This window comes from Meles meles, chromosome 12 (genome assembly GCF_922984935.1).
Source record: "Meles meles chromosome 12, mMelMel3.1 paternal haplotype, whole genome shotgun sequence".
In the NCBI taxonomy this organism is placed as follows: Eukaryota; Metazoa; Chordata; class Mammalia; order Carnivora; family Mustelidae; genus Meles; species Meles meles.
The window spans coordinates 25,215,182-25,226,305 of record NC_060077.1 but is presented as its reverse complement, the minus strand read 5'-3'; the positions used below and the strand labels follow the sequence as shown (position 1 = coordinate 25,226,305).

General features: G+C 55.0%; 1 protein-coding gene across 3 annotated transcripts in view; it reads right to left on the bottom strand.

The window, feature by feature from the left end:
- Positions 1-1,071: 1,071 nt before the first annotated feature.
- NF2 (NF2, moesin-ezrin-radixin like (MERLIN) tumor suppressor) overlaps positions 1,072-11,124 on the bottom strand; it is a 79,672-nt gene continuing 69,619 nt past the window's right edge. For all 3 annotated transcript variants that reach the window (XM_046024738.1, XM_046024737.1, XM_046024739.1), the window contains one exon: positions 1,072-3,884. Coding sequence is in view for 2 of the 3 variants with exons in the window: in XM_046024737.1 (XP_045880693.1) it covers positions 3,834-3,884 (51 nt within the window). In the remaining variant the exon portion in view is untranslated. The remainder of the gene's footprint in view (positions 3,885-11,124) is intronic.

Below are 11,124 nucleotides of genomic sequence, written 5' to 3'. Positions count from 1 at the left end.
GGAATATTACTATCTTTGGGGGGTTGGTTTTAAAAGGTCAGGTAAAAATATCGTCTGGACAGTTTCAAATGACCAGTATTTATGAAGTACTTTCTCTGGCTCACACTATAAGGGGCAATCAAACTATTTCCAATCATTGAAAATAACAATCTACATTTTTTAAGAAGTGAAGCACCTTCATATTATTTAAGTTTAATTAGCTACCAGTTTTATAAATTTAAAATAAATATTGTCTCCATTTTGGCCATTTTCTAATTTTATGCCTTCAAACATATCTTTCCAAAATAGATTTTAAAAACTATACTTATCTCCAGCTCCTGAAATTTTTGTGAATTGTGATAGGTTATTTTCGGGATTGGCCTGTACAACAGAGACCTGAAATGTATTCTGACGTGTGGCAGGCCCCCGAAAAGGCTTGATAACGCATTGTGCCGCCTGAATCTTTCACTTTAGGCTGCATGATTTGAGACAGAGCTGTCCCATGGTAGTTGTGGTCTTCCAAGGATTTTTACTGACTAAAAAAAACAAAACCCACAGAAACAGGACAGAAAACAACAAGCTCTACAGCGATGCTTCCTGACTTGAAGTGTGAATGCCACGTGGCCTGTGACAACAGCACACCTCATCTGTCCAGTGGACCGTGCCCAGGGGCCTGCAAGTCCCCACCTCCCAACCCCTCCTCTAGCGCCCAGAATGGGGACACCTGGAAGCAGAAGCACCTGAAGGGGTTGCTGAGTCCAGCACCCTAGTTGTCAGGTCTGGCATTGAGGACAGGCAGGGAGGAAAGGAAACACAACGGGACCCTGTCCACGGCCCTCTCCGAGACACCGAGTGCCCCACGGGGCGTGGTAGGGAAGGAAGGGCATTCCCAGGTGAAAGTGCAGTAAGGGGTGCTCTTGTCGACCTGGAAAAAGTGATCCTTCTGTTACAGGTGACACGGGACCGGAGTTGAGGTCCCTGGGGCAGGCAGGGAGGATGGAGGCCAGGTTTCCTCAGCGCCCACAAGAGCGAGCCCTGCCACCCATGCTGGGGCGGCAAGCAAACCAAAGAAGCCCAAGACACTTTTGACAGCTTAAAATTTTTATTAAAACAATCATTTAAGTTACAACAACTCCCCGGAATAGAAAATAGCCTTCCGTGGTCTGGCCCTGACAGGAAACGAGACTCAGACCCTGCTGGAACAAGTGTGGTCTGACATCTTTGAAAAGGGATGGAGCTTCCCTGGAAGCCCAAGGGGGTCTGCCTGGCCCCAGGGCAGCTGGGAGGGGCTATCCCCGCACTGAGGCGACCCCTGCAGCCCCAGCTCCGACAGCGGCGAGCAGCACTCCGTGCCTGTCCTGGCTGTCAGCCTCTGGATTTGGTGTTCTGATTTGTCAGAGAGAAGAGAGGGAGAGAGAAGCCTGTCCCCAAGATTACAAAACACTATCACTTGAGAAGTGTTACATAATGGCACGGGGTGTTGTCTAGCGGGGCCTGGCAGGTACGTGAATAACTGAGTGGACGCCACAGGTCAGAGCGCTACTGGGGCTGACGCGGGGCCCCGGTCAGGACGGACGAGGTGGTCTGTGCGCAGCAGCAAAGGGCCAACGGCGCAGCCACATGGAGTGTCACCAGTGGGGACTCAGAGGCCTCTACCTAATAAGCTCCCATGCCCCCAAAATGTTCACTTGAAAAGAACACAGTCACCTGAGCCACAGGCGCGAGTCCCTGAAAACCACATTCCTCTTTCCTTCCTTTTCCTTCTGCTGTGGCTCAGGGCCTTTCGGAGGGTCATCACCCTCTCCGCCCAACCGTCTCTGGGAGGTACCCGCCAGCTCCCGCCTCCAATGAGAGCTGAAGTGTTCCTGGATGAGCGAGGCTCTGCTGCCCGCACCCCCAGCCCCCCCGAGTCTGCTCTTGGGCCCGAGGGTGCTCCTGCCACAGCTCAGATGCCAGCTGGCTCCCTTGTGGCCACATGGCTCGGCATTTCCCGGACTTGGAACACACACACAGCAGTTAAATAATAAAAAAAAACAAAGCCCGACAACATTTATATAAACCACTACCATGCTCCTATGCCCACAGCCACTGTTACAGATTCAATTTGCAGGTCGGGAAGAAAGGAACTCGTCATGGAAATTCAAGGGTGGGTGGTGAGGCCAGGGAGACAAAGCCTCAACATGAGAGCCAGGTCCTACATTACAAACGCCTCAGGACTCGCTTTACTGGGACCACATCTAGGAGGAAGAGGGTTTTGAGGGACAAGGAGACCCTGTCAGCCACAGCCATCCACACTTAGCAGTGGAGGTGGAGTTCCACCCTGCATGCCCCAAGTTTGAGTACACACACGGTTGCCTTCCTCAGGGCAAGGGGGCCCCAGGTGTGTGTGTGTGGGTGGCCAACACGGGACACCATCAGGTCAGCCTGACTGTGTAAAGAAGGCAGGATCTTTGTGAGTTTCTCAAAACCGCACAGGACAACCACAACGTCCCCCCCACCCCCCGGAAATCTCCAGACCCTCACTCACATGTCTACACTTAATAAGCCTCTTCTCGCTGGTTCTGACTTATCTCCTGCTCTGTGTAATACCCCACTGGAGGGATACGAATGGCCGGTGGGTCACAGCACCACCACCAAACCAGAGAAACACAGTCACCTGAACTGGGCTGAGCAGTGCGGTGCTTGGAGTGGCTCTGGGACCCGCTGCTGGTCGAGCAGCAGGGAGCCGTGCACAGCCGGTGCAGAGCACCAACAGCGAGGGGACACCTGGCTTGTGCACCTGGCTTGTGCTGGGACCCCGCATGGCCCAAGAGGGAATATAAGATAAAGGGCTGTTTGGGCTGCAAGGGCAACGCCAAAAGGAGGCCCAGTACAATCAAGGCTTAGGAAGGGCTTGCTGGCACGCAGCCAGGACAGGTGATCTGGGCCAGCCACACAGACGAGGGGCTCAGCTAGAAGTACCTGCGGGGACTCGAAGCCCTAAGCCTGGCCGGGCTTCCAGGGACTAACTACCAGTGACCAGGGAGCTCCCCAGTCCGCCACAGGCAGGAAAGACTAAGGCTGAAGAGGGGGTGAGGAAGACACACAGCTCCGGCCTGCCTCCCTGGTCTGAGGCGTGAGCACGTGTTCTGTGGAGCAGATTCCCACACAGCTCTGCTGGCCTCCCTGCCCCTCTGCTGGCAGCCGGCCCGTCACCACAGCCTAAAGTCTTCCCCCGGTCACAGCTGCCTTCCCCACTGCCCACCAGCTGGCAACCAGAGCGCGGCCTCGGGGGTGCCTGGGCTGAAGACCCATTGCGTGGCCTGTCACGAGCCACACGCCAGCTCACCAGTGACGTGTAGCAGGCAGGCTGGCAGGCTGGCCCCTCCGGGCCTGGGCCTAGGCAAGCCACACTTCTTTCCATGCCAGTTCCTCACCAGTGGAGATGAATGTTCTGGAACCCAGGGTGGGGTGGGGGCAGGGGCACCAGCTTCCCTGTCTCTGGGGCTCCTGTGCACTGCACTCCCTACAGCCACTTCCCTGGGCTGGGGAGGTCAGCGATGGACAAGGACCCACACGCCCCAGGGTGCCTTTGACAAAGGAAGTATGGAACCCCACATCAGATGAGGAAAGACAAATACTTCTTTAAAATTTTTTAAAAAGAACTAGAACCCCACGAGAGAGCTCTCTGCAGGTCACAGTTCAAGGCAATTGCACATGAAGGGGGTTGGGCTCTCCATTCAGCTGGGGAAAGTTCCAGAGCTCCCACAGAAGCTCCAAGCCAGCCCACCTATGAGGACTCCCACGGTGTCTGACCCATCCCTCTGGCGCCGGGAGCAGCAGACGTGACAGATCCTGGGGTGGCTGGGCACCCGCTAGAGCTCTTCAAAGAAGGCCACCCGGGACTTGGCGCTCTGCAGGGTGAGCTGCAAGGAAGCAGAGAAGAAGTTGAAAGGCAGCTGGATTCCTGCTTTCGCGACAGGTGCCGTCCTGCCTTGGGCACTAAGGGGTCCAACCTCAGGGCTGGTTTGGAGTGAAAGGGAAGACTGCTCAGAGAGACGCTGAAGAAGCTGGCCGCCAGTCCCAAGTAAGTTTCCAGATTTGCCCAGGAACTCAAATGAGGAAGTGACAAATGAGGACATGCCAGGAGGGATGGCTGGTGGACAGAAGCATGTCAGCAGGAAAATGTCATCAATGTCATCTTTTCACGGAGGGCAGGAGATCCCTGGACACTAAGAGAGTCTCACGTTCCCATCTACAAGAGTCTCTAATGTGCGTCTCTGGGGCCCTGCCTGTAGTCATGTCAGCCTGGGATGCTCATCGTCTCCAGGGCTCAGAGGACCAGCTCGGCAGCACAAGCCTCAGGCAAGGCAGGCCTGTGTCAGACAAGAAGGAGTGTGTCCCTTCCACTGCTGGTTCCCCTGGTGGCCCAAAGCAGACTTGCCTGTGACCTGGCAGCTCAGAGTGGGTTTCCATCTACAGGCTGGAAGGCAATGAGCTTTCTAGTTGAGGCTGGTTTGGGCAAGGAGGATGGTGTCCAAGGGGCAGTGCTCTGTCTGGAAACGACAAGGCCTTCCCAGAAAGGCTGCTGCCCTGAGAAACACAGGGTGGGGAAGCAGCAGAAGGGAAGGGGAGGATCAGAGCTTGAGCTCTTGGCGTGGTGGCAAAGGCAAGAGAGTTTGTGACCCCCTGGGTTGCTGAACCCCAATCCCCTGACTCAGGAGGCCACCTCCCAGGATCTCCCCCAACAGAAGCATCCGACTCCTGACATCACCCACCTGGGTGAGACTGTGCTCTACATCCAGTTCCTGGACTTGGCAAAGGGGGTCTTTAGGGAAGGGGGACACTGGTCACCTTCATATCCCCTAAACCCACTTAGCTTATTGTTTCCTACCTAGTAGCAGCTCCAACGTTTGCTGAGTGAATCAGACGTAGGCTAGAAAGGGTGGGATGCACAGGAAAGGCAAGAGCTCCACATGGGGCTGAGAAGACCTGGGCACTAACTCTCCTCTGTCACCAGCTTGCTGTGTGACCTCAGTGGACCTGAGCCTCTTCCCACTGGAGTTAAACCACGGAAGCCAGCTGGACGGTCTGGCCATTCCCTCAAGCTCTGGTAGTCTCTAAATCTGAAAGGTGCTTGGTACTATCTCTGCTCCCTAAAGGTGGGGGAGGGAGGCTCAAAACCCATCGCTTCGCCATCAAACACAGGCAGCGTCAGTGTGCTCAGAGGAGACAGCTTGAGAGCCGGCTCTTTAAACCCTGCCAAATCTTGTGGCCTTGAAGTTCCTGACTAACAAGCTGAGTGGAGGGAGGCGTCTGAGCTGTCTTCTTCGGTGGAACCAAATTTCAGAAGCCCTCTGGAAGAGCCAGCTCTAATAAGACTGGAGAGAGCTTTCATTTCTTTGCTTAAATGGAACTCCCTCTAGAAGGGAGCCAAGTTTGGATGGGTTTCTCCCTAAACGCAGTCAGAGGAGAACAGCCAGGAGTTATGTGCTCTGTGGTAATGGGACTCACAATGGTAACCAGGAAAGAACGAGACCCTGAGACTCACTGGGACAAAATCCTCTCGGGGGAGAATTTGAATCAAAAGGTGTGAAACCCAGGGGCACCTGGACATTGCACTCATGAAGAGCCCAGCGTGGTTTCCACTTGGGTCCTGAGACTGAGCCCCGTGTCGGACTCTGCAGTCAGGATGGAGTCTGCTTAAGATTGTCTCTCCCTCTCCCGCTGCCCCCTGCCTCCACTCATGCTCACATGCATGCCCTCTCTCACTCTCTCAAATAAATAAACTTTTTTTTTCCTTAAGAAAAAAAAAAAGATGTGAAAACCCAATGTCTCCACTGAGGTTTCTTAGACCTCAGGTGGGCTCCTCAGAGGGACAGGGAGACACCACAGCCCTTCCCCACACTGAGTCACACACAGGCACAGCCAGCCTGCCTGATCCAAAGCCACTGACCAGCTGGGTGGCCCTGGGCGGGTCACTCACTTGCTGTGCCCTCAGCAGCCCGTGTGAAGAGGGGGTGGTGGGGCCCCTTCCTCACAGGGGGGCACGCAGTTACTGGGAAGCACCGTGAGGCACTCAGCAGCATGCGTGAAGTGCGCTGAGAACTCAACAGCTGTTGTTACTCATCACGGCACCCTGCTTTCCCCCAGCTCTGGCTCCTCTCCTTCCAGGGGGGAGCAGGGCAGAGTGCAGGCTGGAGGCGTGCAGAAGAGGGCAGGCTCAAGCTCTGTGCTTGCCTTCACGGCCTCTGAGACCAGGCACGAGGCTGCCCCCGAGAGACCTGGCCACTTCCCCAGGCAGGAAGCCCGGGCTGCGGGGACCTCCGAGAGCCTTCCGCTCATTTGTACAATGTTGGCTCCAAGAATTCCTGGATCCTCTATCCAAGTTGCATGCTGGCTGTCCCCTTGAGGTGCCAGGGGAAGGTTCTGGCAGCTCCGGCAGTGCCACATTCCATTACTCAAGCCTGTGTTTGTTGGGATGCAAAACCCTGTTCCGGTGGGCCAGAGGCTTCCCGAGACCCGCACCCGACACTGCAGGCCAGGGGCTCGGCCTGATCTCTTATCTTGCGAGAGCAGAAGTGGCACCCCAACCCGAGGAAAGGCTTGGAGTGAAGTCAAATACTTTAGTCACACAGAAGTAGGAAAACACCATAGACCCATGCCCTCAGCAAGAGGAGAGAGTGCCATGGTCTTCCATAAGGCACTAGGCTGCTACAGCGACAGGCAGACCCACCAGACGGAGGTGGCTGACTGGGCTGCCACCACTGAGGATGCTGGGAGCCTCCTGCATCGGGCCACAGGCAGACCTGACTGTTATGTGGCTCCTGGCGGTCCTAATTCCATTAGGGACCCTGCTGTCTGAGGAAATTACCTCCATGAGCCCACTTATCTGCTGCTGGAACCTGTCCAGTCACCACCCTGGCCTCTGCCTGCTCCCCCTTTAGCAGCATTCTTTATCTTAGACATCAAAATGTCCTCTTCCTGAGTCAGCCAGCCAGCTCTCCCTGTGCTCGTGCAGGAAAGCAGGTGGGGGAGGCAGCCAGTGAGAGAAGGGTCTGCAAGGAGAAGCCCTGGGGTTCCTTCCTCTGGGCGGCAACTCAGAAGCCCAGGGGCGGAGGTCAGGAGGGCCTCCTGGACACTGCCAACAGCAGCTCCCAGCTGTGCTCCGGCCTGGTTCCTCTCACCTGTGGGATCTGTCACCACCTGCTGTTTCTAGAAACCTCACTGACTGTCACGTTTACTGTACAGCCAGGCAGGAGGTATTCATAAGAGAGAAGGGGAGGGTTCAGAGGATCATAGCACAAAGCGAGCCCTTCAGAAAACAAACGGCCTCTGTGTGTCTTTGTGTGCTCATGAGAATTGGCTAACAAGCATCCCGGTTTCCCTGCCACCCGCTCATGCCCTAAGGTGTAAGAGCCCATGTCAGCGTTTGGTCTGCCTGTCGCTCAGCGACAGGTCCGGCTCTCTCCTCACAGCGCCACGGAGCTGGCCTGACAAATGCCCTCACCTCGCTCCCATGGGTCAGCTCCCATGGGTCACACCGTGAGAACTGAAGCCAGTTTCTCAGCTCCCCCACCACCACTCTGCACTCTCTTTAGCGGCCCAGCGCTACCCCTCCTCACCCTCCAGCCTGACCTGCTGCGGGATGAGGGAGCACTGCCTCTAGGAGCAAGGCGAATTCCCCAAGTACTCGGGGCGTGGGCTCTGGGACCACACTGCCACGGCTTATTTCCACTGACAGGAAGAGGTCTCCTCCGAGCTTCAGTAAGTGTTGAAGCAGAAAAGCCTCAGGATGCCTCGCAGACAATGGCAGCATCATTCTGGAACCTGCTGAATCTGGTCCGCCTTTTTAGGTTCCTCCCGAGGACAGGCGGCAGGGGCTCTGTCTGAACACAACTAGTGACCGTGTCTGCCACGCGCCATTCAAAAGTCACACTGAATCCAGACAAGGGCCAGCCACAGGGCTCTTGGAGGTCATGCCCAGCGCCTTGGGGAAGCGGCAAACCACACAGGCCCTGCACAAAGCCCCCAGCCCGCAGTGCTCTTGCCAGTTCCCTGAAGATGACTAAGAGAACATGAAGTTTCCTCACCAGGCACTGGGCTGACCCGCTTCTCTCTTCCAGCTGTCTCTTCACATCTGATTAAAATCAGCCGTGTGAATAATACAGGAGGAATTAAGTTCTCTCTCCACCAAACCGGCTGTTCAAGTCTGTCACTAATCCAATTCCACTCTGAGGAGACAAACTTCCTCTGCTTTCCCTGCCGCAGATCTATACAGCTTGGTTTTTATCTTACAGGGGCTCTGATCCACCTGTTGGGCCTGGACCCTTCTTCCTGCCCAGCATCAACAGCCTCGAGCCTGGCAGAGTCCCCCTCGCCTCCTGCCCATTCGTCCCTCAAACTGCCAGTTGTCTGTGGCAGCCACCAGGCTGGGAAAGGGCGGGAGAGGGAGCTACCCAGAGAGCTACACCTCTTCAAGCAATCACAAGCGTGTGTGGTGTCACCACGTGGACACGTCCGTGTACTCCCAGCAAGTTCAGATTCGGCAGACATATATGCCTTCTTAAAGAGACAGAGGAGGCTGGATGCTCTCAAGCCTCGGCAGGACTGGGTGCCCAGCAGGCGCTCCCAACCAGGGCATGCAGGCCAGATGCAGACTCAACTGGTTCCTGCTCACCAGGTCAGCATTTCGGGCAGCCCCTTGGGATACAATGATCTGGCACTTGCTCGATCCTGAGAAATGGCTCCAGAGTCTGGGGACACCAAGCCTGGAAAGCACCTGTGACAAGCCCAGGCTCACCAACCCCTTCCCTTTCCCCACCCCCAGGGGAAGGAACCCAGCTACAAAGGATCCTCCAGCATCATTCCCAAGAGTGCCCCCTGCTGGAAAAACACAACAGGAGGCGATTTGCCAACTCTCCTTCCAACTCTCCTCTAAAAGTCCTTTCCGGGGAATCATTTCCCAAAGTGATGGGAGGGTAACGAAATGTATTCCGGCACGGAGCCTGCAGCAGCAAGGCTGCTTGATTAAGAATGAATTACACTTTCATCAGCACATAGGGAAAATTGATTCACAAGCCTGCATTGTGATAATCTTGTTCCTAAAGCAAAAAGGGGTGGCGTAGGGGTGGGCAGGACACAGAGCCACTTCGGCTATCAGTGACGAGAGAAAGGAAGTGCTACAATTAAGCTGGGAGAACAAAACTAATCAGAGCGCCAGGATTCATCCAACTCGTCTCTGGAGGCCTTGCCTCAATCCACTCATCCCCAGGGAGGAGAAAGGAAGGTGGGAGGGGGACCGTCTAATTCATTTTCAACAATAAGACCCACAATCCTGAACCCATTTTAGATACTAACCTAATAACTCTAGGCTCGGAGACTCTGCTTGTCCCATAAAAATGCAGTGGAATTGAAATGCAAGCCCTAAAATCATGTTATACTTCCTCTCCGCCACTACATATTGAAAATGAAGGAGCGGGGGAGGGCACAGATTCAAAAGGACATGCAGATTCTCTGGCGCTGGGATCCTCTAGGAGAGAGCCAACTCTGGAGCAGAAAGGTGACAGCCAAATCCAGCAGCGGCAAATTCCAACATAATCTTTGGTTTTGGGTGTAATCAACATTCCCCCTTTCAAATCAGAGCCGAGGGGGCAGGGCCAGGGAAAGGGGACAGTTGCTGCAAGGTGGCCAGATTGAGCATTTCTGCCATCTTGCTAGTGACGGCTTGCACCCAGATGCCATCTGGCGATGTGCACGGGGAGAGAGCTGTGCGCACACTTACCCCTAAGCAGGGGTGGGATGAAAGGCCAAGTCCATCCCAATTAACACATTCGTTCAATTTGCTATTAGCTTCTTCATCTGCTCTGGAGAGAAATCAGCCAGGGAAAATCCCAAGGGCCTCTTTCGTACACTAATCCTTTAGGGACCTAAAGCAGGAAGATGCCTGGAAACTGATGCATGCCTGTGTTTTGAGCTGCCCGTGTGATGCTGGCAGGGCCCTTTGCTACCCCATTCCTCTGCCTGGAAAATGGACTAATCAGCCTGATTGACCTCACTGGGCAGGTAGAGGCTAACTCACAGCTAAGGTGTACTCTGAGCGCCGAGTACCTCTGCAGGAAGGTGCAGATATCCTGGGTGTCGTTTTCAAATCGCCACTGTCGGAAGGGAAATCACGGCAAGGATCGTAAGAACAGAACCTCCAGCCGGCAGAATGAGTTTGCATCCCGTCTCTTCCCTCCCACTGTTGCAGTAACAAATCAGGTGCTGGAGGAGAGCTGCACTGAAACACATCTCCAGTGCTAAGGGACCAAATGGGATGTTTTACTGCATCAAATAAGGCCCAATAATGTCCTCAGGCACTTCCAAACGGTTGTAAAATATCCTAGGAGGGCAAAGCAGGCTTTGTAGGCTCCTCAACGCCTCCCCAAAGGGCAACTGCTTGACGGGGTAAAGTCTCCCAACCAAAAAGAGGAACTAGGTCATGGTCTTTTGGAAGAGAGGCCAACAGAACCTTCTACCTAGAGAGCTACCAGAAACAAGCAAGAGAACAGTAAGCCCTCCCCAGTGGAGAGGCCTGTGGACATCTAGCTGGTGCTTGTGTGAGGTAGGAGTGGCCCTCGGGGGGTGAGCCCTGGAGCCACGTCCAGGGAGACCACATTCCCTGAGACCAGGCCATGCTTCCCAGCGCCTTCCCTGGGCTTCCCCCAGAGTGGGAAGGAGTTTGCCACTGCCCTCTCTTCCATGTGTTTTCTATCCGCACCTGCCGTGCTGCTGCGCCTTGGTGATCCTTGCTTCCACTGTGCGCCCACCCCACCCCCCTTTCTTCTCCTGCCCAGCTCCAGCCTCTGCCGCCCTTCAACAACAGCAACAATAGAAGATTCTGGAGCGGGTGAGCCAGTACTCTGCTTCTTATGTCAGGGTGGAGGATGCTGCAGCGGTCAGGGCCCAGTCTGCAAAGCAGGCGGAGCCACTTGGCTTGAGCGACCACAGTCACGGAAGGGCTGAACGCATGAACCACACACCAGCAACAGAAACTGTTCAGAGGCGGCTGACCAGAGGTCACCAGGGAGGCTCTGGCCGTTTGTTTTAATTGTGGGAGACGCCTTTCACGCATATGCAGTCTTGCCCTGTGATTTATCACTTCCCCGGGTGTTTTAAGTGTTC